The sequence below is a fragment of the Wyeomyia smithii genome, chromosome 2, assembly GCF_029784165.1.
Source record: "Wyeomyia smithii strain HCP4-BCI-WySm-NY-G18 chromosome 2, ASM2978416v1, whole genome shotgun sequence".
NCBI lineage: Eukaryota > Metazoa > Arthropoda > Insecta > Diptera > Culicidae > Wyeomyia > Wyeomyia smithii.
Genome location: NC_073695.1, coordinates 114765509 through 114790137, shown reverse-complemented (window position 1 = coordinate 114790137; position 24629 = coordinate 114765509). Strand labels below are relative to the sequence as shown.

The 24629-nt window shown below is 37.2% G+C and overlaps 3 protein-coding genes across 3 annotated transcripts in view; 2 read left to right on the top strand and 1 right to left on the bottom strand.

Moving 5' to 3' along the window:
* Positions 1-2605: 2605 nt before the first annotated feature.
* Positions 2606-3744, bottom strand: LOC129722914 (DBF4-type zinc finger-containing protein 2 homolog). The gene is made up of 3 exons (XM_055676767.1): positions 3473-3744; positions 2863-3409; positions 2606-2798 (listed from the first exon to the last, which is right to left on the bottom strand). The coding sequence occupies exons 1-2, from the start codon at positions 3626-3628 to the stop codon at positions 2879-2881; spliced, it is 687 nt and encodes a 228-aa protein (XP_055532742.1). The 5' UTR covers positions 3629-3744; the 3' UTR covers positions 2606-2798; positions 2863-2878.
* A 74-nt stretch (positions 3745-3818) lies between these two features.
* On the top strand, positions 3819-4752 carry LOC129722915 (uncharacterized). The gene is made up of 3 exons (XM_055676768.1): positions 3819-3942; positions 3998-4114; positions 4176-4752. Exons 1-3 carry the CDS (start codon positions 3880-3882, stop codon positions 4548-4550), a joined length of 555 nt encoding a protein of 184 aa, XP_055532743.1. The 5' UTR covers positions 3819-3879; the 3' UTR covers positions 4551-4752.
* Positions 4753-22776: 18024 nt separating this feature from the next.
* Positions 22777-24629, top strand: part of LOC129721094 (uncharacterized) — a 162052-nt gene continuing 160199 nt past the window's right edge. The window contains exon 1 of the mRNA XM_055673226.1: positions 22777-23644. The gene's annotated coding sequence lies outside the window, so the exon portion shown is untranslated. The remainder of the gene's footprint in view (positions 23645-24629) is intronic.

The following is a 24629-nucleotide window of genomic DNA, read 5'->3' as shown; positions in this document are numbered from 1 at the left end:
TGACAGACAACTTTATACTCTTGCATAAGCTTGAATGAAAGCATCGAACTGTTGTATATGATAATATTCTTTTGTATACTGTTGTAGGTTTCTAGCTTGAATTTTTTTGTAGTAAACATAGCTATCGCCAATGTACCATGTAGAGTAGGTATTAGGTGGTGAGGATAATCACTAAAATTTTAATTTCAAGTCAAGCTGACAGTTAGTCAGCAGATCAATATAGTAAATTGAAGTGGTTAACTTCAACACCTAGATAATGGTTCGCAATAGGGACGTTGCGATATAATTAAGCATCGATACTTGAATTCGATACTTGAATTCGATACTGGTATCGGAAGCGAGTGCTGATACTCCGATATTATCGCGGAAAAAGTATCGATACTGCATTTGGAAGTAATACTCAAATTGCTATATTTTGCATATTTATTGCCCACGATATAAATAAGAGGATTGTTTAATTTATATGAACCTTTTTTTTACCTAAAGAACAGATAATGTTTGTAAATGTTTCGGCGATAATGCTCTTCAAAAACATCCAAACTTTTCTGATCCGTAGAGCACGTATACCATAATAACAGACGCGTCGCATAATATCACAAGTGAAATAAAAGACTTAGATACGAATTGGATATATTCGATTGAAGTTAATCAATTTGGTGTGTGGCACGGTAAACTTCAGTCATAATTCTTTGCCAACTATTTTTTCTAGCAAATGATTAGTAATCTTCTTGGTTTTTCCTAAACTGGAAAAATATGACAGATTATAGCTTTTCCTGTGACTTTTTGTGCTCCTTGCCAGCTCGCATGTGTGTTAAAAGGCCACAGAGTTCGTCGTTTCTGAGTTTGTTTTTTGGAATACTTCATTTAAGCTTCTGAAGACTGTAAGCTAGCTAAGAGCAGAAAATTCCGCAGGAACGGGTAAAATGCTCTCTTTTTATTTCAGTTTCAGCTCTAATGCATTTCTGTGGGGTCACCAAAATTTACTATGACGGTTAAAAAGTTATCTCAACAAGGAACGAACATATTTCTGAGTAACAGATTTTGTAACCAACCGCTAACCGTTAATAAATTCTCACAGTTGCCCTGAAGATGTCACCAGTGACGAAACGTCAGATAATATAAAATAAGTGGCTCTACTTCTTCGAGACTGCACAGTCAATACACTCAACGCATTTTACCCACTCTACTATAAAAAATGTTTCAAAAAATGATATGATTCCACAATCAGAGTAATTTTTTCTCTATACGTCGAGATGATTAAATAAATTTTTAAACATTTGATATCTTTCATTCTACCGTTTCACTTCATTCACTATTTTTTGGCATGCGACTCTGCTGAAATAGGGCGTTATTCTATGTCAAAATGCATGTCTACAGGCAGTGTAGAGGTACGAGAGCACGAGAGACACAGTATGTTTTTTGCCGTGCTCTTTCTTGCTTATAGCAACGTTGTTTGGGCAGCGGGGGCCTAGCGTGGTTGGTAACGTCTCCGCCAACCACGCTCGACGCCTGGGTTCGAATCCCACCGCCGACATAGGTGTCGATGGTTGTGAGGTGGCGTGATCCACTCACAACCAACCCAATTGGTCTAGATTCAATCCTAGCCGACGCCGAGAGATTTTCTGAGGCGAAAAATCTCTGGGATCACGCCTTCCATCGCATGAGGAAGTAAAGCCGTTGGCGCCTGGGTGGAGTCGCCTCCCCGGGCGTCGGTGATTGGCACAACAACAGTGGCGGAACTAGACTGACGGTAAATAAGCGAGAAAAAAAAAGTTGTTTGGGTGTTTTTTCGAAACTGAGAATAGTGTATCGATACTGGCGAAAGATCGCTGGTTAAGCATCGATACCAAAGATCGAGTAACGGAAGGAAAAAAATCTTTTCCAAGTCAGTATCGAGGTATTGCAACGTCCCTAGTTCGCAATTTTGTTTTGAAATAACACATTACAGGGTTGAAGAAAATCGACAAAATCCTAACCGGCGCATTTGCTCTGCTTTTGCGGGGCTCTGGCTTCATACAGGTTTTTACCTGTTATAGAAAACCAACCCCAAAACGGTCACTGGTTTTATCAACCTAGTGCCGAATTTGGGCAACCAATAAACTCAACTCCATCAATGAGTTCAAGCATCTTGTAATCTATGTAAACTCGTGCGACAACCATTCCTGTCGCATTACTGCCCAATGACCTTCAGGCATACAAGAAAATAGGAATTAAGACTGTTTTTTGAAATTTCTTCTTCTAAGTCCTTTGTATTCAATTCGTTTAATCCATTAAAGCTGTGAAAACAAAACCAAAATATTTTCGTGGTTTTGAATACTATTGATGAGAAATTAAAACTGAGATCGCAAAACCTATGGATAAAATAATAATAAGTCAAATGTTTTATCAAAGCAGTGTTTATTTCAATGCAGAAATGAAATATTCTAGATTCTAGAGATAATATTCAGCATGATCCACAGCAATAGTTACTCAACATCGGGCTACACATTCGGCGTTTGTTATCTGAAAAAAAAAAAAAAATCAAATCAACACAGAGAATGGCTCGAATATTTTATCAATTGCCTACAGTTAAAGAATCGATCTACGTTGTAACAGTGTGCTCGACAAGGTGTGGTGTAACAACAGGGCCGGGGCGCTCTATAAACTGATTTGCAGCATCTGTTCGGTGGAGTACAGTACCAATTCAGCTTGAGAATTTTCGGCTTCGGCGTGGGATTCCGCACGGCAGACCTAATCCGTCTTAAGGGAACTACAAAACGCTACTTAGTTACAGAAATTTGAAAAATGGTTTGTGACTTCTGAAACAATAAGAAAACATTCAATTAATGTATGCTTCTAGAAATTAACTATTATAAACTATACCTGCTACTGTTGCATGTTAGCACCGTTTTGGTGGACAAATCGGACCCGGCGTCGGAGGACAACACTGATTGTTGAAGAAAGTTGTTCCAGTTGACATGCAGCAATACTCTTTGGCTGGTGGTACCGGTACAATCTGCGGTTTTGGTTGGCATACCATCGTGGTGCAGTATTCCTTGGGTTCAACAATCACTCGTGGTGTGCAAACCACTTTTGGATCTGGGACGACTCGGCTGTAATAGATTACCTTTGGTTCGGGAACCACCCGTTTTTTGAAGATGACACAAGGTTCAACTATCGTTTTAGGCTGATATACGAGCTTGGGTTCTACTATAGCCTTCGTTTGAGGTAACACATGCTTGTCGATCACGGTCCGCGAGCAGTTGATCACTTTTTTCTGGGCGACTACCCGCGGCGGTTGTTGGACGGTAATGAAGCGTGGACCACATGTGGGAGGTGGACATCCAGTAGGACATTGGGCCATACATGCCAACTGCCCAGCTGACAAATTACGAGGCTCGCAGCAAGGATCACACGGGCCGCACGGTGCCTTGTGGAATATGAATTTTACACATGCAACAGCAGCAAGCTAAAGATAACTATCAAAACTTACACATGGTCCACATGGCCCGCAAGGGCCACATGGTCCGCAAGGGCTACAAGGTCCACAGAGGCCACACGGTCCGCAGGGGCCACACGGTCCGCAAGGGCTGCAAGGTCCACAGGGACCGCACGGTCCGCAGATTGAATCACAGCATGGATCGCACATTATTGAGTTTTTCTAATTTCAGAATGCTTGAGACTTCTTAGCTGAATATTTCAATTTTTCTTTCACCAGAATTTTGCGACTGCTCTTGATAACGGACCGAGGAAGAATGGTTTGATAAAATTTTTTCTCTTTGATCTACGGAAACACAATTACCGTTGCCAGGCAAATTTTCACTCGTTTGACATCCTAGTAAACCAACTGTAATTTTAGAAAATTATTTCAAGTTGACACGGTTCGTGACACATATTGCAATGTTTACTAGTCGGATAGTATCAAGACTTTTCTGTAAAGATGCTCCTGTTGCAATATATCAAGTACCGCTTCGAAAGATACAATGTGAGTCGTACTAACATTCCACTTTCTTCTTAGAATCTTTATGCATCGAAACCCTCCGTCAGAAACAGAATCAAAGTGGACAATTTTAAAACTTATGAAGAATTGGGCAAAATAAAACAACATGTCTTCCGAGAGCATTCGGATGAGGCGGTAATGGGATAAACTCAAATTAGCAAAAAGTCATCGTTGATCACTCGAAAACTGTTTCTAGGGATTGGGTCCTATACCAACTGTAGACGAATGCGCCAAGGCTGGAACGTACAAAAATCCGGAGTACTTTTCCTACCACAATTACACTTACTACGACTTCGAAGTTGGTATTCAGTGCTGGCACTTACCTCAACCTAGCGCATTTGAAGATAATGAACGGCAGATAAACGTACTGAAGAGTTGTATGGAACCAGTACCGTCTGATTGTGGTTGTCCCGCTCCACCTCCGAGCTGTTCCGTAGAATGCATGAAACAGAATGCAACCGAAGTTCAGAATAGCAAAAATAACTCAAAAAACCAAGCAGAAGGTTCCTGTAAAAAATCAAGAGATGAATCTGTGGTAGCGGTCTTGGAAGAAAACAAAGAACGTCCATAATAGAAATCAGCACGGTTTGAGTTTCATTGAGTGTAAACCGATATTTTTTTGGAGTAAGTATGTATACTATACGGTATCACAGAATGAAATTAAAATAGTATAAGATAATGATTTTCAGTCCAATTTCTAAGTTATGTTATATTATAAATTGTTTGCAATAGTTTTCGTAATGTATCAAATTTTGATACATTTGATGGAGTAAGCTGAGTGACATTAAAACTTCCTGATGTATTGCTCAATCAGAAGATGGTTTTGGAATCAATAAATTTTAACAGTGTTTTCAGTAATATAGAAGGCACTCGAAATTAACAAACATTTTTAACTTAACAATTAACAACAAACAAACGGAAGTTTGTGTAAATTTTTAATTTTAAAGTTTTGAGTTGAAAATTACTGAATTCGGAAAAATTTTTTGTCGAGAACAAAAAACCATCTCTAGATAATACAGCCAAAAATTTTCGAGGTGCATTTTTTAATCGAATAAAATTTCAAAAGTTTCATCCCAACTTAAGATGGTTGTTGTGAAAGGACTAGAGACTAGCAGCTGGAGAATTTTGTACTAGCAGTTTACAGTGTGCTCATCGATATATAATAAAAAAGCTCTTTTTCATTGAAATTGAAAACAGATTACTACAACACAGAGAAATTTAGAATTCTTTATTTTAGTAGTAGTTTTACTTTTTCTATCTTATTCTAGTTTAATCAAAACTTGCGAAATTAAGGACGTAGCACATTTCACTGATGATATTCAGTTTCTAAATAAAATCAGCACAATCATCATCATCGGAAGCCGCCTAACTGCTACTGCTCACTAGTAAATGTTCCGCCTAACTTTACGTTGGTCTGCCGCCGAATTACACAGCACATCGGGTCGCGTTATTCCAGCGTTAACCTCCCCGTCAAATTTTGGCCACTGAAACCATTCTGTGCCTTGTGCTGACGTGAAACTGTGATAATTGCGTTAAGCGGGGTTTTTATATTGCCGGCAGAACCGCATAATCATTTCTCGTTTGCTATTTGCGGATAATTGGATTTCGGACTCGAATTCCGAACTTTTCATGTTGGTACATAACGGTGACGGACATTTTTTGGGTTGAGTGACCTATTAAACGAGAGGTCGTGAGAAAGCCATCGTTCATTTGAATATTTGTTGTTGGCAACTTTCCCCAGCTTTCATCGCGTAAAATATTGACGCGCTGTTGAAAAAATAGTTCGATGATTAATTACTTGTTTACGTTCGTTTGGAAATATTTATATGTAGTTTACAATATTTTATACTCATTATTTTAGGCCAAATACATAATAAAAAATCAATTTTCTCAACTAAGATTGCTATGACCGCCAACATTTGTTTATAGTGAAAATTTCGAAACCGCTCACAACGGAAATGTTTTGGTACCTGTGGTACCTGTAGGTACTTAACTTTAAGAATTAGTAAACAGGAAAGAAAAAACTGTTCCTCAGTGCTGTCAGATTACGTGTTACATACATGAACTATGATTTTACAATTCCTTACACTCTACTTGTGGCTAAGTAACCAATCGATCACAAGTATATTATGTATGAAGAAAGCCATACAAAGCAAAAGCAGGAATTGCCCCAAATGTGACATCATAAAAAATTAGTGCTAACTACTGTTTACTCAAGCGTGATGATTGAATCTTTCTTTCATTCGGGTGGATTATCACGCCACCAAGGACGGCACACCGTCGTCACCGGCATTGGCCTTACCAGCAACAAAGGATACCGCATCAAGAAACGGTGCGAAAACGCTGTTTCCGAGCGTGTAAAAATCGGAACAAGGACAATTCCGGACATCACCCGGGCTTCGGTGCACCGCAAAGCGTGAAAGTTTGCCGGGATGCGCCAAGGGATCAGTTGAAATTGCATTATCCTCCCTTTGTCCTGTCTTTTTTTGCTTCTCATGGACCGGCATGATGAAGAGTGTTCGTGAATAAGCGTGAAGGGTAATTCTAAAGGACATAGAGAAGTTGATGTTGGGAGGTAAGGACAGTCAAACGAAGAAGTCGTACGACATGCTATTCCCACCTCACCTTGGTGTCCGACCCAAATCAGAACTCCAAACATTGCCGCATCCAGTGGAGTGTTATAAGCATACAAAGTCAATTGAGAAAATCTGTGTTTTTCCGCACAGTGTCCCCAAGCGAGAAACAATATAGCGAACCAAAGCGATTGTTTTGACAAGAACGCCGAGCTGCTCGTTGAATGGCAGCTTTCCGTTCGGAGCGCACGTATTTGCACACAAAAGATGTTGCAGCTTTTCCATTAAATGAATTTATGTTTGATCTAATGATTATCACCATCGCCGCCTACAATGGCGAACTCCGAGGACTAGAGAGTGCACCTGCTACTCGATTGTTTTCCTGTGATGAGTCTAGAGTTACAGTCAATGTTTTTGGTCCATGGTGAGATACTGACACAAAGACCTCGTGAAATATTTTTTACAGATAGGCAGCTTTTGCTGTTAACTATTTCCAACTTTTACTGTTGTTAAACTTGCTAGCCGAAAACAGGTGGTTTTGCGCTATATTGTTTAGAAGATACGTGCGAGTTATACTAGTAAAATTGAGGTCAATCAAAAAAGTGAATATTGGTACTTCGTTGACGTTTTCCTGAAAGGTTCGTTATTTTTGGATCCCGTATATTCACACGCAAAACTTTTCCTTATTACTTTAAAAGCAATAGCGCAAAATTACCTTTTAGGTAACAAATCCATTACTTAAAAAGCAATAAAATTCTTCCCCAGTCAAGTAACAACACATACTGTCATATATTTAGCACGTGTTATGAGAGTACGACTTTCTAATAATCGTCGTTTCAACCACATGCAACGTTTTTTTTTGTCGAAAAATGCTCCCTTTCCACCTCAAGTCAAAAAAAATCACACACCGTCGCATAAGTTGCACATGTTACAAGTTTTTTCAATCTCCAATTCATCCGGTAGGCGTGTATTAGTTCGCTCGTTGTATGCATACGGAGTAGCGAAAAAATATGACAAGAGCTGCCAAGCAACATTTTCCCCGTCATAGAGTATGCAAACGTTGATGATTTCAAAGACTTGAAATGCGCCTTAAAATGACATCACGATCTGTAAACTGCGTGAGAGAAAAATAAAAACATTCGCTTTCTTGCAAGCTATTTACAGCATATAATCATTGGTTCATGGAAACTCATTTGGACCTGTTTGAATATACAAAACTCGTGCCCATCCAGAACAATATTCGCAACTTCGGCAACTCTGGTCAGACAGTATTACATATTTCCATTTCAAGTAAACACTGAGCTACAAATGCAGCGAGTGAAGTCTTGCCAACACATGCATTGCAGTGCTTGGCTGTATGTTCTCCTGCAGAAACACATACAAGCGTGCGGCCGTCATAATTTTTATTACTTTTTGTTTGTTACTTTTTGTGTATAATGCGCAGTCATAAGACACAAAAAGTAATAAAAAATTGCCCAAAAGTAATAAAATATTCCCCGTTTGCGTTGGGTGCATATTTCTTTTATCTTCTTCGTAACCCCGTTACCAAAATAAGTGAACTATTCGGGCTGATATGACGCGATGATAATGAAACACAAGTCACATCGTATGGTGGGAGATACTGTAGGATTCTCATCAACTAATATGCAATATGTATCAAAAATAATGACAATCAAGGGTGTTACGGTCAAAAATGGGTCAACTGCAATTCGCAATACTAATTGTATCGTGTACAAAAGAATAACTGGTTTTTTTAAAATTACTGTAAATTAGAATGACAAGTACCTAATGAGTGAAAATAAACAATGGGTCGGATAACCGCATTTGTGGTTAAAGACCCTCAAAAAAAAAAAACAATAAACAATAAACAATAAACAATAAACAATGAACAATAAACAATAAACAATTAACAATAAACAATAAACAATAAACAATAAACAATAAACAATAAACAATAAACAATAAACAATAAACAATAAACAATAAACAATAAACAATAAACAATAAACAATAAACAATAAACAATAAACAATAAACAATAAACAATAAACAATAAACAATAAACAATAAACAATAAACAATAAACAATAAACAATAAACAATAAACAATAAACAATAAACAATAAACAATAAACAATAAACAATAAACAATAAACAATAAACAATAAACAATAAACAATAAGCAATAAACAATAAACAATAAACAATAAACAATAAACAATAAACAATAAACAATAAACAATAAACAATAAACAATAAACAATAAACAATAAACAATAAACAATAAACAATAAACAATAAACAATAAACAATAAACAATAAACAATAAACAATAAACAATAAACAATAAACAATAAACAATAAACAATAAACAATAAACAATAAACAATAAACAATAAACAATAAACAATAAGCAATAAACAATAAACAATAAACAATAAACAATAAACAATAAACAATAAACAATAAACAATAAACAATAAACAATAAACAATAAACAATAAGCAATAAACAATAAACAATAAACAATAAACAATAAACAATAAACAATAAACAATAAACAATAAACAATAAACAATAAACAATAAACAATAAGCAATAAACAATAAACAATAAACAATGAACAATAAACAATAAACAATAAACAATAAACAATAAACAATAAACAATAAACAATAAACAATAAACAATAAACAATAAACAATAAACAATAAACAATAAACAATAAACAATAAACAATAAACAATAAACAATAAACAATAAACAATAAACAATAAACAATAAACAATAAACAATAAACAATAAACAATAAACAATAAACAATAAACAATAAACAATAAACAATAAACAATAAACAATAAACAATAAACAATAAACAATAAACAATAAACAATAAACAATAAACAATAAACAATAAACAATAAACAATAAACAATAAACAATAAACAATAAACAATAAACAATAAACAATAAACAATAAACAATAAACAATAAACAATAAACAATAAACAATAAACAATAAACAATAAACAATAAACAATAAACAATAAACAATAAACAATAAACAATAAACAATAAACAATAAACAATAAACAATAAACAATAAACAATAAACAATAAACAATAAACAATAAACAATAAACAATAAACAATAAACAATAAACAATAAACAATAAACAATAAACAATAAACAATAAACAATAAACAATAAACAATAAACAATAAACAATAAACAATAAACAATAAACAATAAACAATAAACAATAAACAATAAACAATAAACAATAAACAATAAACAATAAACAATAAACAATAAAGAATAAACAATAAACAATAAACAATAAACAATAAACAATAAACAATAAACAATAAACAATAAACAATAAACAATAAACAATAAACAATAAACAATAAACAATAAACAATAAACAATAAACAATAAACAATAAACAATAAACAATAAGCAATAAACAATAAACAATAAACAATAAACAATAAACAATAAACAATAAAAAATGCAAGAACTTCTGAATTGATCTAATGCAGGTTGTAGGTTTAGTCGAGCGTTATTTTCTTTTTTACTTACCTTACCAAATAGGGTAACGGGGGTATTTTGGCCCACATGCATATTTTGGCCCACCCGGTTATATTTCACGCATTTTTTCTGATAAATGCAATGAATAATAGAAAACTATGCATGCAACAATTTTCGACGGAAAACTGGCTCTAGGTAGTGTTATTTTGGAATTAGTTCATACATAGTCAAAGTCATGGCTGAGTCAACCCAAAGTCAAGAGGAAGTGGTAATACAAATAATAGTCCGGAAACTATTGTAACAAATATGTATGCTTTTGAAACAATTCGTTGTTGTAGTAACATCAATAAAATGTCATAGAAACAGTTTGTATACTCTAACATGTTGGAAAAAGTTGGAAAAGGGGTTAAACGCATGGCCGAAATATGTTTGCCTCTTTCTGAAGCAAACACATTTTGGCCATGCCAAGTTTCGACATCTCTTCGATTACCGTACGGCCGTTGCACGTGAACAAAGAAGCAGCTTGTGACAATTTACAGGTAATTTCTTCTTAATTTATCACATTTGACGATGTGAAATTAGATGAGAATGCCTGTCAAACCGCTATAAGCCAAATCATTTCATTTTTAGATGCCTAAAATTTACAAAAATTCACAGCAGAAGGATGTTCTCCTCAAACCCACTATTTTTGCTCTAAAAATACCGATGATGATCTTAAATATAATTAGTCCGAACTATTTCCATACACGTCTGTAGATATAAAGGTGAGCCAAAGTAAAAATTTATTAGACCAAAATATGTTTTTAGTACTTCGTAGAAATTTTGATATTTGTAGGATATTTTTCAATATATTGCATTGTTGAACGGTGTATATTAAAATAGACACTTAGCTTTTAACAATGGTATAATAAAGTAGTTATTTATGTTGAAAAATTGTGTTTGTTTTGAATGAACTGTGCGAACACTTCCCAAAGCGGGCCAAAATACCCCCGTTACCCTAGTCCCAAGCCGTGGTGTGGTCTTTGCTCCCTCTAGGAATTCTGTAGTCCTGTCTAGAGTTGATCATACCATTACTAATTTTTCCTCTCAAAATTGCACTAGAGGACTGAGAATTTCTAATTTAATATTAATTTCTTTCATCGACTACGCTAAAACAGTTGTGAATCTGCTTCAACAAGGCAAGAGTTTGATAAAAATAATGACGTCATTGGATACGCGTTTACTTTTTCTCGCCCTACCTCTCTATCTCTTCCTCTGCCTTCATTGACGCGCGTTTTGATTTAATCAACGAACAGCTGTCAAAATCCAAAACCGTACATATTCCTGAATCGTTTAAAATTGTGTTGCAATTGAAAGAATCGCCAATTTAAACTATGGACCTCGGTTAATATCACCACAAATCAAATAGTTTCAAGGAATGAAAAAAAAAAATGAGAACAGTAGAGTAGATGTTCAATAATTTTTGTCGATTTTCTTCAGCTACTACTCCAGTGCCGAAATCGGATCTCACGAGAAATACAAAAGGAAAAAAAACTTGCTATAACATTTTTGCATAAAAAATTAGCCCCCCCTCCCCTAGGAGTTTTTCTTAGTTACGCCAATAGCTGTCGTCCGACAGTCTCACGACATGCCCAGTCCATCGCAAACTGCCAATCTTAGCAGTGTGGATGACAGATGGCTCCCCAAGCAGCCTCTGCAATTCGTGGTTCATTTGCCTTCTCCACGTTGTCCAGCCGGCAGCCTCTCTTTGATGGCGAACAGAGTAGTTCGTGTTATTTTGTGGTGATATTTAATCGTTATTTTACGTGTGAAATAGTGAAGTGATTCACGGTAGATATATTCTAACGTGTTTCGGTAGTGAATCTACACGAGGCTAAGTACAAGAACAGTTGCTTAAGCAGCTTGTTCGCATTAAAGTTTGTTTAAATAAAATCCCCCCAGCGCATTAGCTGCGGTGGTGATCATTTTTTTTTTGCCTATCTCTTGTTTCCCTGCATGTCTGTTGGTATAGCGTCCCGTGTTAACGTGTGTTGTGTGCGATGATTTGTTCTGGCTGTGGAACGGCAATTGTCCTATCGGATTTGCCGTTGAAATGTGTGGGCTTCAACTGTGCACGTTTGTTTCACTACAAGTGCACTGGACTCACCAAGGCAACGGCAAAGATTATAACAGATAACGATAATCTTTGCTTCAAGTGTGATGAATGTTTATCAAACCAGTGTTGTGGTGGGCAGCATTTGGTTTCGGACGTCAAGCGTATCGAAGAAGAGATGAAGAAATTATCTTCTCTCACTGATTCGGTCATTGCAATGCGAGACCAAATATCGGCCCAGATAAACAACGCGTTGAGTGCCGGTGTTGAACAGTTGAGATTAAATGTTAATGAGTCTCTTGAAAAATTATTTTGTGAGCAATTTGAAAAATTGAATAACTCAGTTTTGGAATTAAATACGCGTCAGAATATAGCTGCGATGAAAGATGCTCGCGCGCGGAATGGGCCGGTTCCTTCTGAATCGGACCAAATCGGCAAAAAGCGCAAAATTGAATATGATAACAACGATCAAAATGATGTCTTTGATGACGACGCAACATTTGCGGAAGTCGTTAAAAGACACAGTAAAAGTAAAAAAACGAGTACAAGTCAAATGATTAGTAATAGTAATAATAATAATGGTTTTAAACCGGCCAAACCTAAGACTCGTCCGGTTATTGTGATTAAACCTAAAGAGTCCAAACAAGCTTGCGAGGAAACTCGGAAGTTTTTGAAAACTAACTTAGATCCAAAAACACACAAAGTTAGTAATTTTAGGAACGGTAAAGATGGTTCCATTATTGTTGAATGCGCTATTGGCGAAAATGTTGAAAATGTGAAAAATGGCATTGAAAATAATCTGGGTGAAAATTACAGCGCTGTTGTACCCACATCGGTGCCAAGATTGAAAATAGTGGGCATGAGCGAGAATCTTTCTCCTGATGTTTTCATTGACTATTTAAAGAGTCAAAATGAAGGCATCACGATAAATAATATAAAAGTAGTAAATACCTTTGAAAATCCACGCTTCACTTATAACAAGTATAGCGCGGTAATAGAAGTTGATTTAGAAGCGTATAATAGCTTATTAGCTGCTAAGCAAGTAAATGTAGAGTTTGATCGATGCTTAGTACTTCCCGCGATAAACGTGTTGAGATGCTTCAAATGTGGAGAATTTGGACACAAGAGCATGGATTGCAAAAATTGTGATACATGCTCTAGGTGTAGCCAAAAGCACAAGACATCTGAGTGCACGTCTACTGTATTGAAATGCGTTAATTGTTTAAAAATGAATAGAGAGCGTAAAATGAACTTGGACGTCAACCATGCCGCATTCAGTTCAGAGTGCGTGATTTATAAAAGACTTTTTAATCAAAAGAAAAGCAGCTTGCGTTTCAATAAATAGCAAACAAGTTCCAAGAAGAGTGTGAATCACATTGATTTTCTGTATTTTAATATTGCAGGGTTGACAACAAACTACGTTGCATTACGTCAGGTTGTTGAAGATAAACGTCCACTTTTAGTGTTCTTATCAGAGACACATATTGTCGATATTGAAGCATTTGATCAATATAGTATTCCGGGATATAACGTTGCTGCTTGTTTATCACACTCTAGAAAAACTGGCGGTGTTGCTATTTATGTCAGAGAATCGGTTCAGTTCGAGCTTTGCCGAAACGAAGCTAAGGATGGTAACTGGTTCTTGGGCATTACAGTAATTCGTGGCATGAAGTTGGGTAATTTTGGTGTTTTATATCATTCTCCTAATACCAGTGACCAGCGTTTCCTTGAAATATTGGAAAACTGGCTTGAGGAATTTCTTGATTTTAGTAAATTGAACATATTGGCTGGTGATTTCAATATTAACTGGCGAGATGATGCAAATTCGAACCATTTGAAGCGCTTAGTTGAATCTTTCAATTTAAAACAAAGTGTTGACGAATATACGCGCATTTCTCAGCGAAGTAGAACTTTGATTGATCATGTTTATTCCAATTTTGATTCTATTCGTTCAGTTACGAATTCCGATATGAAAATAACCGATCATGAGACATTGATGATTAATGTATTAGATATAATGAATGATTATAATGATTTAATAAAATTGAAATGCTGGAGAAAATATTCGAAACAGGCTGTTTCGAATCTTGTTGAAAGAAGCTTGGATTTTCCAATCGCGGGCCGTAATTTAGATGATTCGGCAGCTGTTCTTACAAACATCTTGAAAACGTGTACGAATCAATTAGTTGAACACAAATTAGTTTCTCTGAAAAACTCGAACAGCTGGTACAATTTTGATCTTTTGCGCCTTAAACGCAAGAGGGATAAATTGTACAAAAAGTTTTGTAGGTCTAATAGGCAGAATCATTGGAAGGAGTACACGATCGCGCGTAATAAGTATTCACAAACGTTAAAAAAGACGCGTTGTGAATATATACAGAGGAAGATTATTCAGCACCAATACAACAGCAAAGAGTTATGGAAAATTTTGAAATCTTTATTAAAACCTAGTAATAATAAACCGCGGTCCATAACTTTTGATGGCACATTAGAACAAACAGAACAAGTAATTGCTAGTAAGTTCAATGATTATTTCATCAATAGTGTTTCATTGATCAATCAATCAATTGAACTGGTCGATGAACCGGATGAAATAAAACAGCCGACTAACGTTAATAGTAGATTTGATGGTTTTCACCCAATCACAATGGATGACCTTAAAAATATTTGTTTTTCATTAGGTAAAACGGCTGGAGTAGACAATGTAAATGCTAGGGTCATTCAAGATTGCTTCAATGTTATTGGTCACACTCTGCTGAACCTTATTAATGAATCATTGCTAACTGGGTACGTGCCTAAAGTGTGGAAAGAATCGTTGGTTGTTCCGATTCAAAAGGTTGCTGGAACGATTAAAGCCGAAGAGTTTCGTCCCATCAACATGTTACACACGTTAGAAAAGATATTAGAACTTGTTGTTAAAGGTCAGATGTTAGAATATTTAAATAGTAACTCGTTATTAATTCCGGAACAATCTGGCTACCGGGAAGGCCATTCGTGTGAAACCGCGTTGAACTTAGTACTAGCAAAATGGAAAGACAACTTAGAGAATAGAGACACAATATTTGCTGTTTTTTTGGATCTAAAACGCGCTTTTGAGACAATTTCTAGGCCCTTATTGTTGAACACAATCAAGCGCTTTGGAATTTCGAGTACTGCATTCAGATGGTTTGAGAGCTATTTGTCTGACAGAACTCAACGGACTGTTTTTAATGATTCGGTATCTAGTCCCGTGGAGAATGATCTTGGAGTTCCACAGGGAAGTGTATTAGGGCCCCTTTTGTTCATTATGTATATAAATGACATGCGACGAGTTTTACGTTTTTGTGATATCAATCTTTTTGCCGACGACACCGTATTATTCATTGCAGCTAAGAATGTAGAAGAAGCCGTTTCACACTTGAACGAAGATTTACGTTCTCTAAACAGATGGTTGAAGTATAAGCAATTGAAATTAAATATAGATAAAACTAAATATATGATTTTCTCGCGCACCGTTGTAAATGACGATGTCTCTGTTTTGATTGATGATGAGGCAATTGGTCGCGTTCGGGAGATTAAATATCTTGGCGTGATTATTGATGACAACCTAAAGTTCAACGCTCACATTGACAATGTCATCAAGAAAATTGCCAAAAAGTATGGAATTCTATGCCGTTTGAAAAACGAATTAACGATTAGTAGTAAAATACAGCTATACAAGTCAATCATCTCTCCACATTTGGATTTTTGCCCTACCTTTTTGTTTTTGGCCAATAACACACAATTGTTGAGGTTACAGCGTTTGCAGAATAGAATAATGCGTTTGATTTTAAATTGTGATAGATTAACTTCCTCTACCTTTATGTTGGACGCTTTGCAATGGTTATCCGTGAAGCAACGAATTGTTTATTTGTCTCTGGTGTTCATTTTCAAAATAATTAATGGTTTGCTACCTCAATATTTGTGTGATCGAATTGAAAGAGGAAGAGATTTTCATAGATATAACACTAGAAACGCGGATGAACTAAGAACACCTTTCTTTCTAACAAGAGCTTCACAAAATTCATTGTTTTATAAAGGTATAATTTTTTTCAATTCGATGCCAAGACATGTTAAACGTGCACCAACGCTTGCGGAGTTCAAGAGACAATGTATTTCACACGTGAAAGTTTCTGTTGTACAGAACGAAAATTAAAACTTTTATAAAATGACGAGAGTTTATCTGACGAAGTTTAAATAACGGATTTATTTTGGATGAACTATTTATTTTTGGAACCTATCTATTTATTTATTGTTCTATTGAAGAATGTAACTGACGAAGTTTTGACGAACGGATCTGATTGTGTTGTAAAATTTTATTCATATTTTATATTAGATCTTTTTTAATATGTAATGTAATAACAAAAACTACTGTGTTCGTCACGGTGGTGATGATGGATTTTTTCCTTTATGTTGTTGTAGCTTTAAAAAATAATAGAAAGTGACTACATAAGTTTGAGCCTCGCGCGCGGAATTCAGATATAAATGGATTCTTTAACAATGCTTAGAGAAAAATCATGAAGTAGTTGTGGTTAGTCTGGCTGAAGGTCATGAAAACCCTGTGCTAGTTTTGTGTAGCTCTATAGCTCCTCACATTCTTACCGATGTGAATCAAGTAGTCAGTTTTTGAAGAAATTTATATCTGGAGGTAAAATCAGTTCGTTTTTTTTTTGTATAACTGATTTAAATGTGACTACATTAATTATCTATAGATAAATCGTCCAGCTCAAACCTTTGTAGGGGTATGTGGCGGGACCATCATCATCATCATCATCTGCAATCCGCCGAAGATGGTACGCAACACCTTCCGCTCGAAGATCGCAAGGGCGCGTTGGTCCTCCACAAGCATAGCCCATGTCTCATGCCCGTAGAGGACTACCGGTCTGATCAGCGTCTTGTAGATGGTTGACTTGGTGCGGCGACGACGTCTACTCGCTCGGAGCGTCCTCCGAAGACCAAAGTATGCACGATTTCCTGCCATAATGCGCCGATGAATTTTTCTGTTGGTATCGTTGTTAAAGGTTACCAGTGAGCCCAGGTACACGAACTCGTTGACCACCTCGATTCCATCACCACCAACTTGAACTCGAGGTGGGAGGTTAGGGGCCGTTCAGTTCAGCTTCAGTTCAGTGGGTGGTCGGAGTCGTCTGGTGGGAGGTTGTAATGGCGCTTGGCGTAGCTACTATTGAAGATGGCTGGAGGAGCATCCGTCCCCCCATAGGTAGCGCTGCTATAGCGTTACTAGGTACAAGGGCTCCGAATCATAGAAATGACTGGTAAGACGGCGAATGCAAACTGGTAATCGAGAAGAAGACGGCAGCACGGGCGAGGATGTTGCAACACTGTACGTGAGCGGACGTGGAACAATATCGACAGGCACGGAACAACAAAAACACAGTCCTCTGAAGGAAGAAGCGCCAGCAAGAGGACCGAGATTGCGTAGCGATGGAAGAGCTGTACCAAGCTAACGACACTCGGAAGTGCTACGAGAAGCTGAACAGCTCCCGAAAAGGCTTTGTGTCGCAAGCCGATATGTGCAGGAGCTTGGACGGCAACTTCCTTACAGACGAGTGTGAGGTGAGGTGATCGAAAGGTGGAAGCAGCACTTCGACGAGCATCTAAAAGGCAATGCAGTAGAGCGCGAAGACGGTATGGCAACTGATCTTGGTGCACGAGCAGAAGACATCAGGATTCCAGCCCCCGATCTCCTGGAGGTGGAGGAGGAGACCCCGGCCAGCTGAAAGACAATTAAGCTGCTGGAGTAGATCAACTTCCCAGCGAGCTATTGAAATACGGTGGAGAAACACTGGCAAGAGCCTTGCACTAGGTCAATGTCAAGGTTTGGGAGGAAGAACGAGTACCGGAGGAGTGGATGGAGAGTATTGTGTGTCCCATCTATAAAAAGAGCGACAAGCTGGAGTGCCGCAATTCCCGGGTAATCACTCTACTAAACGCCGCCTACAAGGTACTCTCCCAAATACTCTGTCGTCGACTATCATTATTTGCGAAGCAGCTCGTGGGGCACTACCAGGCGGGATTCATGGGTTCCCGCGCCACCATGGATCAGATATTCGCGGATCGGCGGGTTATGCGGGGATTAACACGAGCGGCATGATTTTCCAAAAGTCGGTTCAACTGTTTCGTTTCACCGACGATATCGACATTGACATTGACTGGTCATCATTGCATCGAAGAAGAAGTACATGAAAGGAATCCCACCTAATCTCCCACCTCGAGTTCAAGTTCGTGATGATGAAATCGAGGTGGTCGATGAGCTCGTGTATCTGGGCTCACTGGTAACTGCCGACAACGATCTAGAGCTGGTCGGGTTTGATGTTTTACAAACCCGTACCCGACCCGAACCCGATTTTTTTTTCGGTCGAAACCCGAGCCCGACCCGAACCCGAAACTTTTTTTTTCGTTCAAACCCGAACCCGACCCGAACCCGAAAATGTTATTTCTTCGAAACCCGAACCCGACCCGAACCCGAAATTGTGAAACCCGAACCCGACCCGAACCCGAGATTTCATAGATTTTATAGTCGGGATTCGGGTTTTCATACCCAAACCCGACCTGAACCCGACATTTTCAAACCCGAACCCGACCCGTACCCGAAAATATTTTTTGCACAAAACCCGAACCCGACCTGTACCCGACACTTTCAAAAATTTCCAAACCCGAACCCGACCCGAACCCGTCGGGTTAAATATAAAGCAGCTGGCAATTTTCCAGACCTTTTTTATCACAATGAATCCTTGTGAATATTAATATTATCTACTGTAAGAGGCCAATTGACATGCCATTACATATCATGAATTCATAATAAAAATGAGCAATCAGAATTACATGTGAAATGTTTTCGATAGGGTTTGATAAAAATACAAGCAGTATGAAATTTTAAATTTATTGGATTGCAAATGACGCACAGTGGGCCAAAGTAAACAAAGTGGGCATTAGTTGTCTTCATGAAAGTTTCACAATTTTTCGAGTATGTTAATGCTACAATGTAATATTTTATTTCAAGGAAATAGATAAGAAGATTCCTTATTAACCCTCTAGTGCCCAAATTAGTTTTTAGACGAACTTCGAAAAAATCACTATGAAGCTTTATAAACATTTTTTAAGTTCTTATTGAAGCTTTTTAGAGATTCAACTGAAGACCATCTAAAGGCGGCACTGGGCACTAGAGAGCTTTTTTTGTATCGGATTACAAATGAAAAATTTGATACGAAAAATTTTTGTCGATGAAATACAAATTATATTATATAATGAACGTCGGGTACGGGTCGGGCTCGGGTTTCGGGTTTGAAAACCCGAAACCCGACCATCTCTAGATACCAGCAGAGAAATTCAACGGAAAGAAAGCGTGCACACGTTGGTCTCCGGAGGACGCTTTGATCGAGTAGAATTTTTCGCCGCACCAAGTTAACCATCTACAAGACGCTGAATAGACCGATAGAGTCTATTTCATGGTTCTACGAATGAACAAAAATAAAAGACTTCTGATGTGATTTAGCTGCAGCTCTAGTCGACTGTTACTTGCGTCCATACTTGAAGTTTTTCAAACCCCTCTTGAATTTATGGCCAAACCCCGTATTTGGAACCTAGCTCACATATTTATTTTTAGCTCGAACATTTCCGGGCTACTTCGTGATAAGGGCGAATCCTTGCTTGTTTTCCTATCTTGTTTCGCCCTAATCACGAAGTAGTCCGGATTTCTCAACCAATTCTTAATATTTTGGTCGTTTTGGAAAGGTGAAAAATAGAGCTTTCGAATATGTAGATATATCCAGTGTTGTTCATCTCGCTTATATACAGCATGCAACAATTCAAGTGAGGTTCTTACTGCTACCGATATCACACACGAGAGTATTCTCCATTCAAGTTATTTCTCGTCCTTTATCGCTTTCTTCCTGGCTTACCAACAAGTGTTGATTCACATAAGGTTTCTCGGACGAATGCAAAATCTCATTCGCTCCTGAAATCATATGCACATACTCGTGTCTGCGAGCACGAGCAGCCGAAGACAATATTGTTTCAAGACGCGTTGCGATGATTCCGGAAGAAGAAAATATATTTGAATAGAGTATCAGACTGCTTCGACCGTGGTTTTCTATGGCTGGTTTTGCATTAGACTACTGTAGAAAACTTACTGAAGTAGTCCGATACCTTACACGTTCCAGCATGCGATACTTCACAGATTCCCTGCTTAACTCTCGGTTGTCGGTGTAAACCGAGTATGTGATGGAAGCATTTTTATTTCCTAGTGGAGTACTCCTACTCGCAAATAGAAACTCGCGTACCATTTTACAGTTTTGAGTGCCGGTGCACGTTAGTTGCTGCTTATGCGAGTCAAGGTGAAAAATTACGTCGAAAAGTATAAAAAATTGAATTTAAGCTAAAAAACACAATGAATTTCGGTGAAATAAAACTTTCAAAACGACTAAAATTGCCGAAGTTAGAAAAAAATGGTTTGCGTATAGGTATTTTTAGCATCACTTCAAATTTTAGATGTGTCCAGAAAATTTCTAGTATGAGCGAAAGTTTCACTTAATAAGACCTATAACCTACAATAAGTTGCATCAGAAGTTCTAAATCGCTATAGCACCGAGTTGTTTATTGTTTTTTTTCTTTTTTTTTTTTTTTAATTAGTGACTGACTTATCGTTATCAAAATAATAACCAAGGTACATAGTCACAAAAGATTGTTTACCTCTAACGAATATAATGTCTTATTGTGATTGCAGTGTCAGTCAGACAAATCAAATACTTGAAACTTCCTTTTAGCAGCGCTGGTTATGTTGGTGCTATTCTGAATTGAAACATCGTTTGTGCTCAAGGGGTTATATACCTTTTTGGTCGAGAAAAATGAGGGAAGTTTGAATCTATTTTTAAGTGCATAGCACCATTTTCATTGCATCAAAGGAGTATTTTTCTGAAAGTACAGTTTATCAACAACAAAAAAATACGTTTGATTTTGAGCTATACCAATTATTACTGGAGTAATGGCCGTTTCCCCGAAACGCTATTGTTTTGCAGAGGCTTGCGGTTATCCTGATAGAGACTCAGCGGGTCAACCGAAATCAAAAAACTCATATTATTTCATTAGCTTAGAAGTGTTCCGGGTCCTTGAACGATCGCTTTTATGAGTATTTTGTTTTCAGTGCAAATGGGAACGTTTTTCTCAAAAAATGAACGTTTTGATTGCTGAAAATTGCATTAAAAATTTTTTTGCGGCAAACTGTAACTGTATGTTTCGAAAAGCGATAGTTCAAGGACCGGCGAATTTAATAACGAAAATTTAAAAAAAAATATGAAGGAAATCGGTTCAATAGTTTTCCCGCAATCAGGATCACGGCAAAGTCATTTTTCGGAAAACACTATTTCAAGATAATCGCGTGTAAAGTTTCAAGTTTAGCTTATGCGGCCGTAGCGAGGCGCGCTGCAAATCGCTCTAACTTTTTTCCTTTTGCTCAGATCTTTATGAAAATTTGTGAAAATGTTCTCAAGATGTTGTATTTGAAGATAATACAATAAAATTTTTTTCGGTTTTTTGAAAACTAAAATGGTATATAACCCCTTAATACCAGTTCAACTTCGCACAAAGAAATCATCTCTAAATCCTGTTTAAGACTGCGGGTTTGACATAAACTGCGGAATTCAGTATATCTTTCCGTTTGTCTTCATAGCTAGCTACATAGCTAGCAAGTTGCACCCTCCTAGGAATACAGTTGAAACAACGATTTTCTTTTTGTGTTGTGTCTGCATAGACGATTGCTTAGGGGCAGCTGCGGTATTCTTTGATAGACAAAGGTGGATGTTTATCCACAATTGTTGAAAAGTACATACTACACCGCTACCGCGTCCCCACCGGCTGCTGCTTATGTAAAATAACAAAGAAGAACCAAAACAAAACGGCTAAACTAGCGGCTTGCGTGCCCAGAATGCAGTTTGATTTGATACTCATGAACTACTCTTTCTTTGCCAAGTTTTTTGTGTTGATGTAGAAGGGGTGGGTAAAATATTTGTTCAGAAAATGCACTGGGTAGTGATGGTTAATTGGTGCACCATAATTTAGTCATAGTATTGGTGAGGAATATATGAAGTACAATTGAATTTTATAACGAAAATCAATTCAAGCAAACCAACACAAGCGAATCTAGGTGTAAAAATTGTAACTCCATTCTGGATAAATTTCGTAAGTACGTCCCTGAAATGAATGAACTAGCGGAGAGTTGAACGGGTTCATCTCCTGACGAAGCATGCGCACTGTCTTATTTATCTCCTCTTTGTTCGTCTACCGTTCCAATGTTCTATTCGGCTCATTGTTGCATATTTCCGCTGTTTCATCTTTGTTGCATTCCACTGCAAGAAGAAGAAACTTTGTGAGGAGAATTGGAAGACGTGTTGGTGCTTGTAAGATTGTACCTCAGACACACTTCTCGTGCCCTCAGTACCTTCCACGCGAGATCAAACCCCACTTCCGGCGATAAACAAAGCCGGCATACAGGTTTCCCGACGAGCGACGCACTCTTCTCGGTGTTTTCGGGTTTGTGTCTAGCATCCACACCAGAAGGATAGTTTCCTTTTGGTAACATTCGATTATGTTAGTCTTTTGGTGGCGGCCACTGCGTGCGGAAGCATTCCGGAAAAGCTCTGTTCGATACTCTAGACGATAAAACAGGATATTACTGAAATTTGAGACTTTCTGCCAAGAGTGATAAACTTTTTGCTAATGAAAGACATCGACCGGTCAGGAAGCTGCACATAAGAAATTTGATATGGCAAATTAAATTATTGTAACTTGATGGAGTCTAAACACGTTCAAACGGTGCGATGTACGATGTGATTTCGCGAAGGTTGTTTACGCTGTGGCTGGCAGAGTGGTTGTAACTGCGAGCAATTTTTCTCGACACCGTTAGTCCTCGGCTTCCTGTTCACGCACTGGACATTAATACCTATCACCGCCAGGACAGAAGGCGAAGCTCGTAAATTGCGATAATTAAAAACAAACAAAGCGTACCCAACAAAAAATGTTCGAAAATAAATAAACAGTTGCGGGGGCTGGTGCACTTAGTGGTCCGTTGTCGAGTAGCGGCGCGTTTCTTAGTGAACGGTGCAAGTAAATCACGTGGCGTTTTCCAACGCGGTCCCACGATCATTTGTTAGGTGAAGTGCCGACAACAAAGCGCAAACGATGATATTTTCATATGAAATTTACATTCAATCAAGTATCGCTGGGGTGGCGGCCGTAAAGCGGTACGAATCGTGCAAAGTGTTTGTGGACGTTTAAACAAAAATTAAAATAAGGCCGTTCGCGTGGTTTGCCGCTGTTGGAGCGTCGTAAAATCGTAAATGAGAAGTTGGTGCGAGTGAAGTAATCCGATGAAAGCTGTGGATAATTTAATTTTTCGCATTGGAGGCTAAGATTACGGTAGATTAAACAGGGTAAATATTTCTGCTTGTATTTGCCTTGTTAGCTTAGCTGTTATAACTGGGGCTCCTAATTAATTCAAACTTTAACATATTAAATGGTACGTTTTCACTTAAATTAAACTATTTAGTTGCACATAAATTAAACGACCACCATGTTGCAGGACTAACTAAGCTGGTTAAGCTCGCTTTGTTTTCGTTGGAAGCACAATTTACCTTTACTTAAAGAGTTCGTAGCTTCATTGCATTCGAAATGAGACATTTGCAATTCATGGTTTAATATAAAGCAGCTGGCAATTTTCCAGACCTTTTTTATCACAATGAATCCTTGTGAATATTAATATTATCTACTGTAAGAGGCCAATTAACATGCCATTACATATCATGAATTCATAATAAAAATGAGCAATCAGAATTACATGTGAAATGTTTTCGATAGGGTTTCATAAAAATACAAGCAGTATGAAATTTTAAATTTATTGGATTGCAAATGACGCACAGTGGGCCAAAGTAAACAAAGTGGGCATTAGTTGTCTTCATGAAAGTTTCACAATTTTTTGAGTATGTTAATGCTACAATGTAATATTTTATTTCAAGGAAATAGATAAGAAGATTCCTTATTAACCCTCTAGTGCCCAAATTAGTTTTTTAGAACTTCGAAAAAATCACTATGAAGCTTTATAAACATTTTTTAAGTTCTTATTGAAGCTTTTTAGAGATTCAACTGAAGACCATCTAAAGGCGGCACTGGGCACTAGAGAGCTTTTTTTGTATCGGATTACAAATGAAAAATTTGATACGAAAAATTTTTGTCGATGAAATGCTAATTATATTATATAATGAACAAGCTTTGAAGCTTTTTTGTTTGTTACTGTTTATGTCTAATTTTTAAGCAAACTAATCGAAAACAAAAATAACTAGAATTACATGTTTTACGACAAAGGACTAAGAAAGAACCTGATTGCCTCAAGTCACTGACATCGTTTTGCATTAGGAACCG

Coding starts and splice junctions, on each gene's coding strand:
- LOC129722914 (XM_055676767.1), bottom strand. CDS start 3,628: ATGTGCGATCCATGCTGTGATTCAATCTGCGGACCGTGCGGTCCCTGT. Junction 3,410..3,472: donor GCGGGCCATGTGGACCATGT/GTAAGTTTTGAT, acceptor ATATTCCACAAG/GCACCGTGCGGCCCGTGTGA.
- LOC129722915 (XM_055676768.1), top strand. CDS start 3,880: ATGTTTACTAGTCGGATAGTATCAAGACTTTTCTGTAAAGATGCTCCT. Junction 3,943..3,997: donor CTCCTGTTGCAATATATCAA/GTACCGCTTCGA, acceptor CTTTCTTCTTAG/AATCTTTATGCATCGAAACC. Junction 4,115..4,175: donor GAGAGCATTCGGATGAGGCG/GTAATGGGATAA, acceptor AACTGTTTCTAG/GGATTGGGTCCTATACCAAC.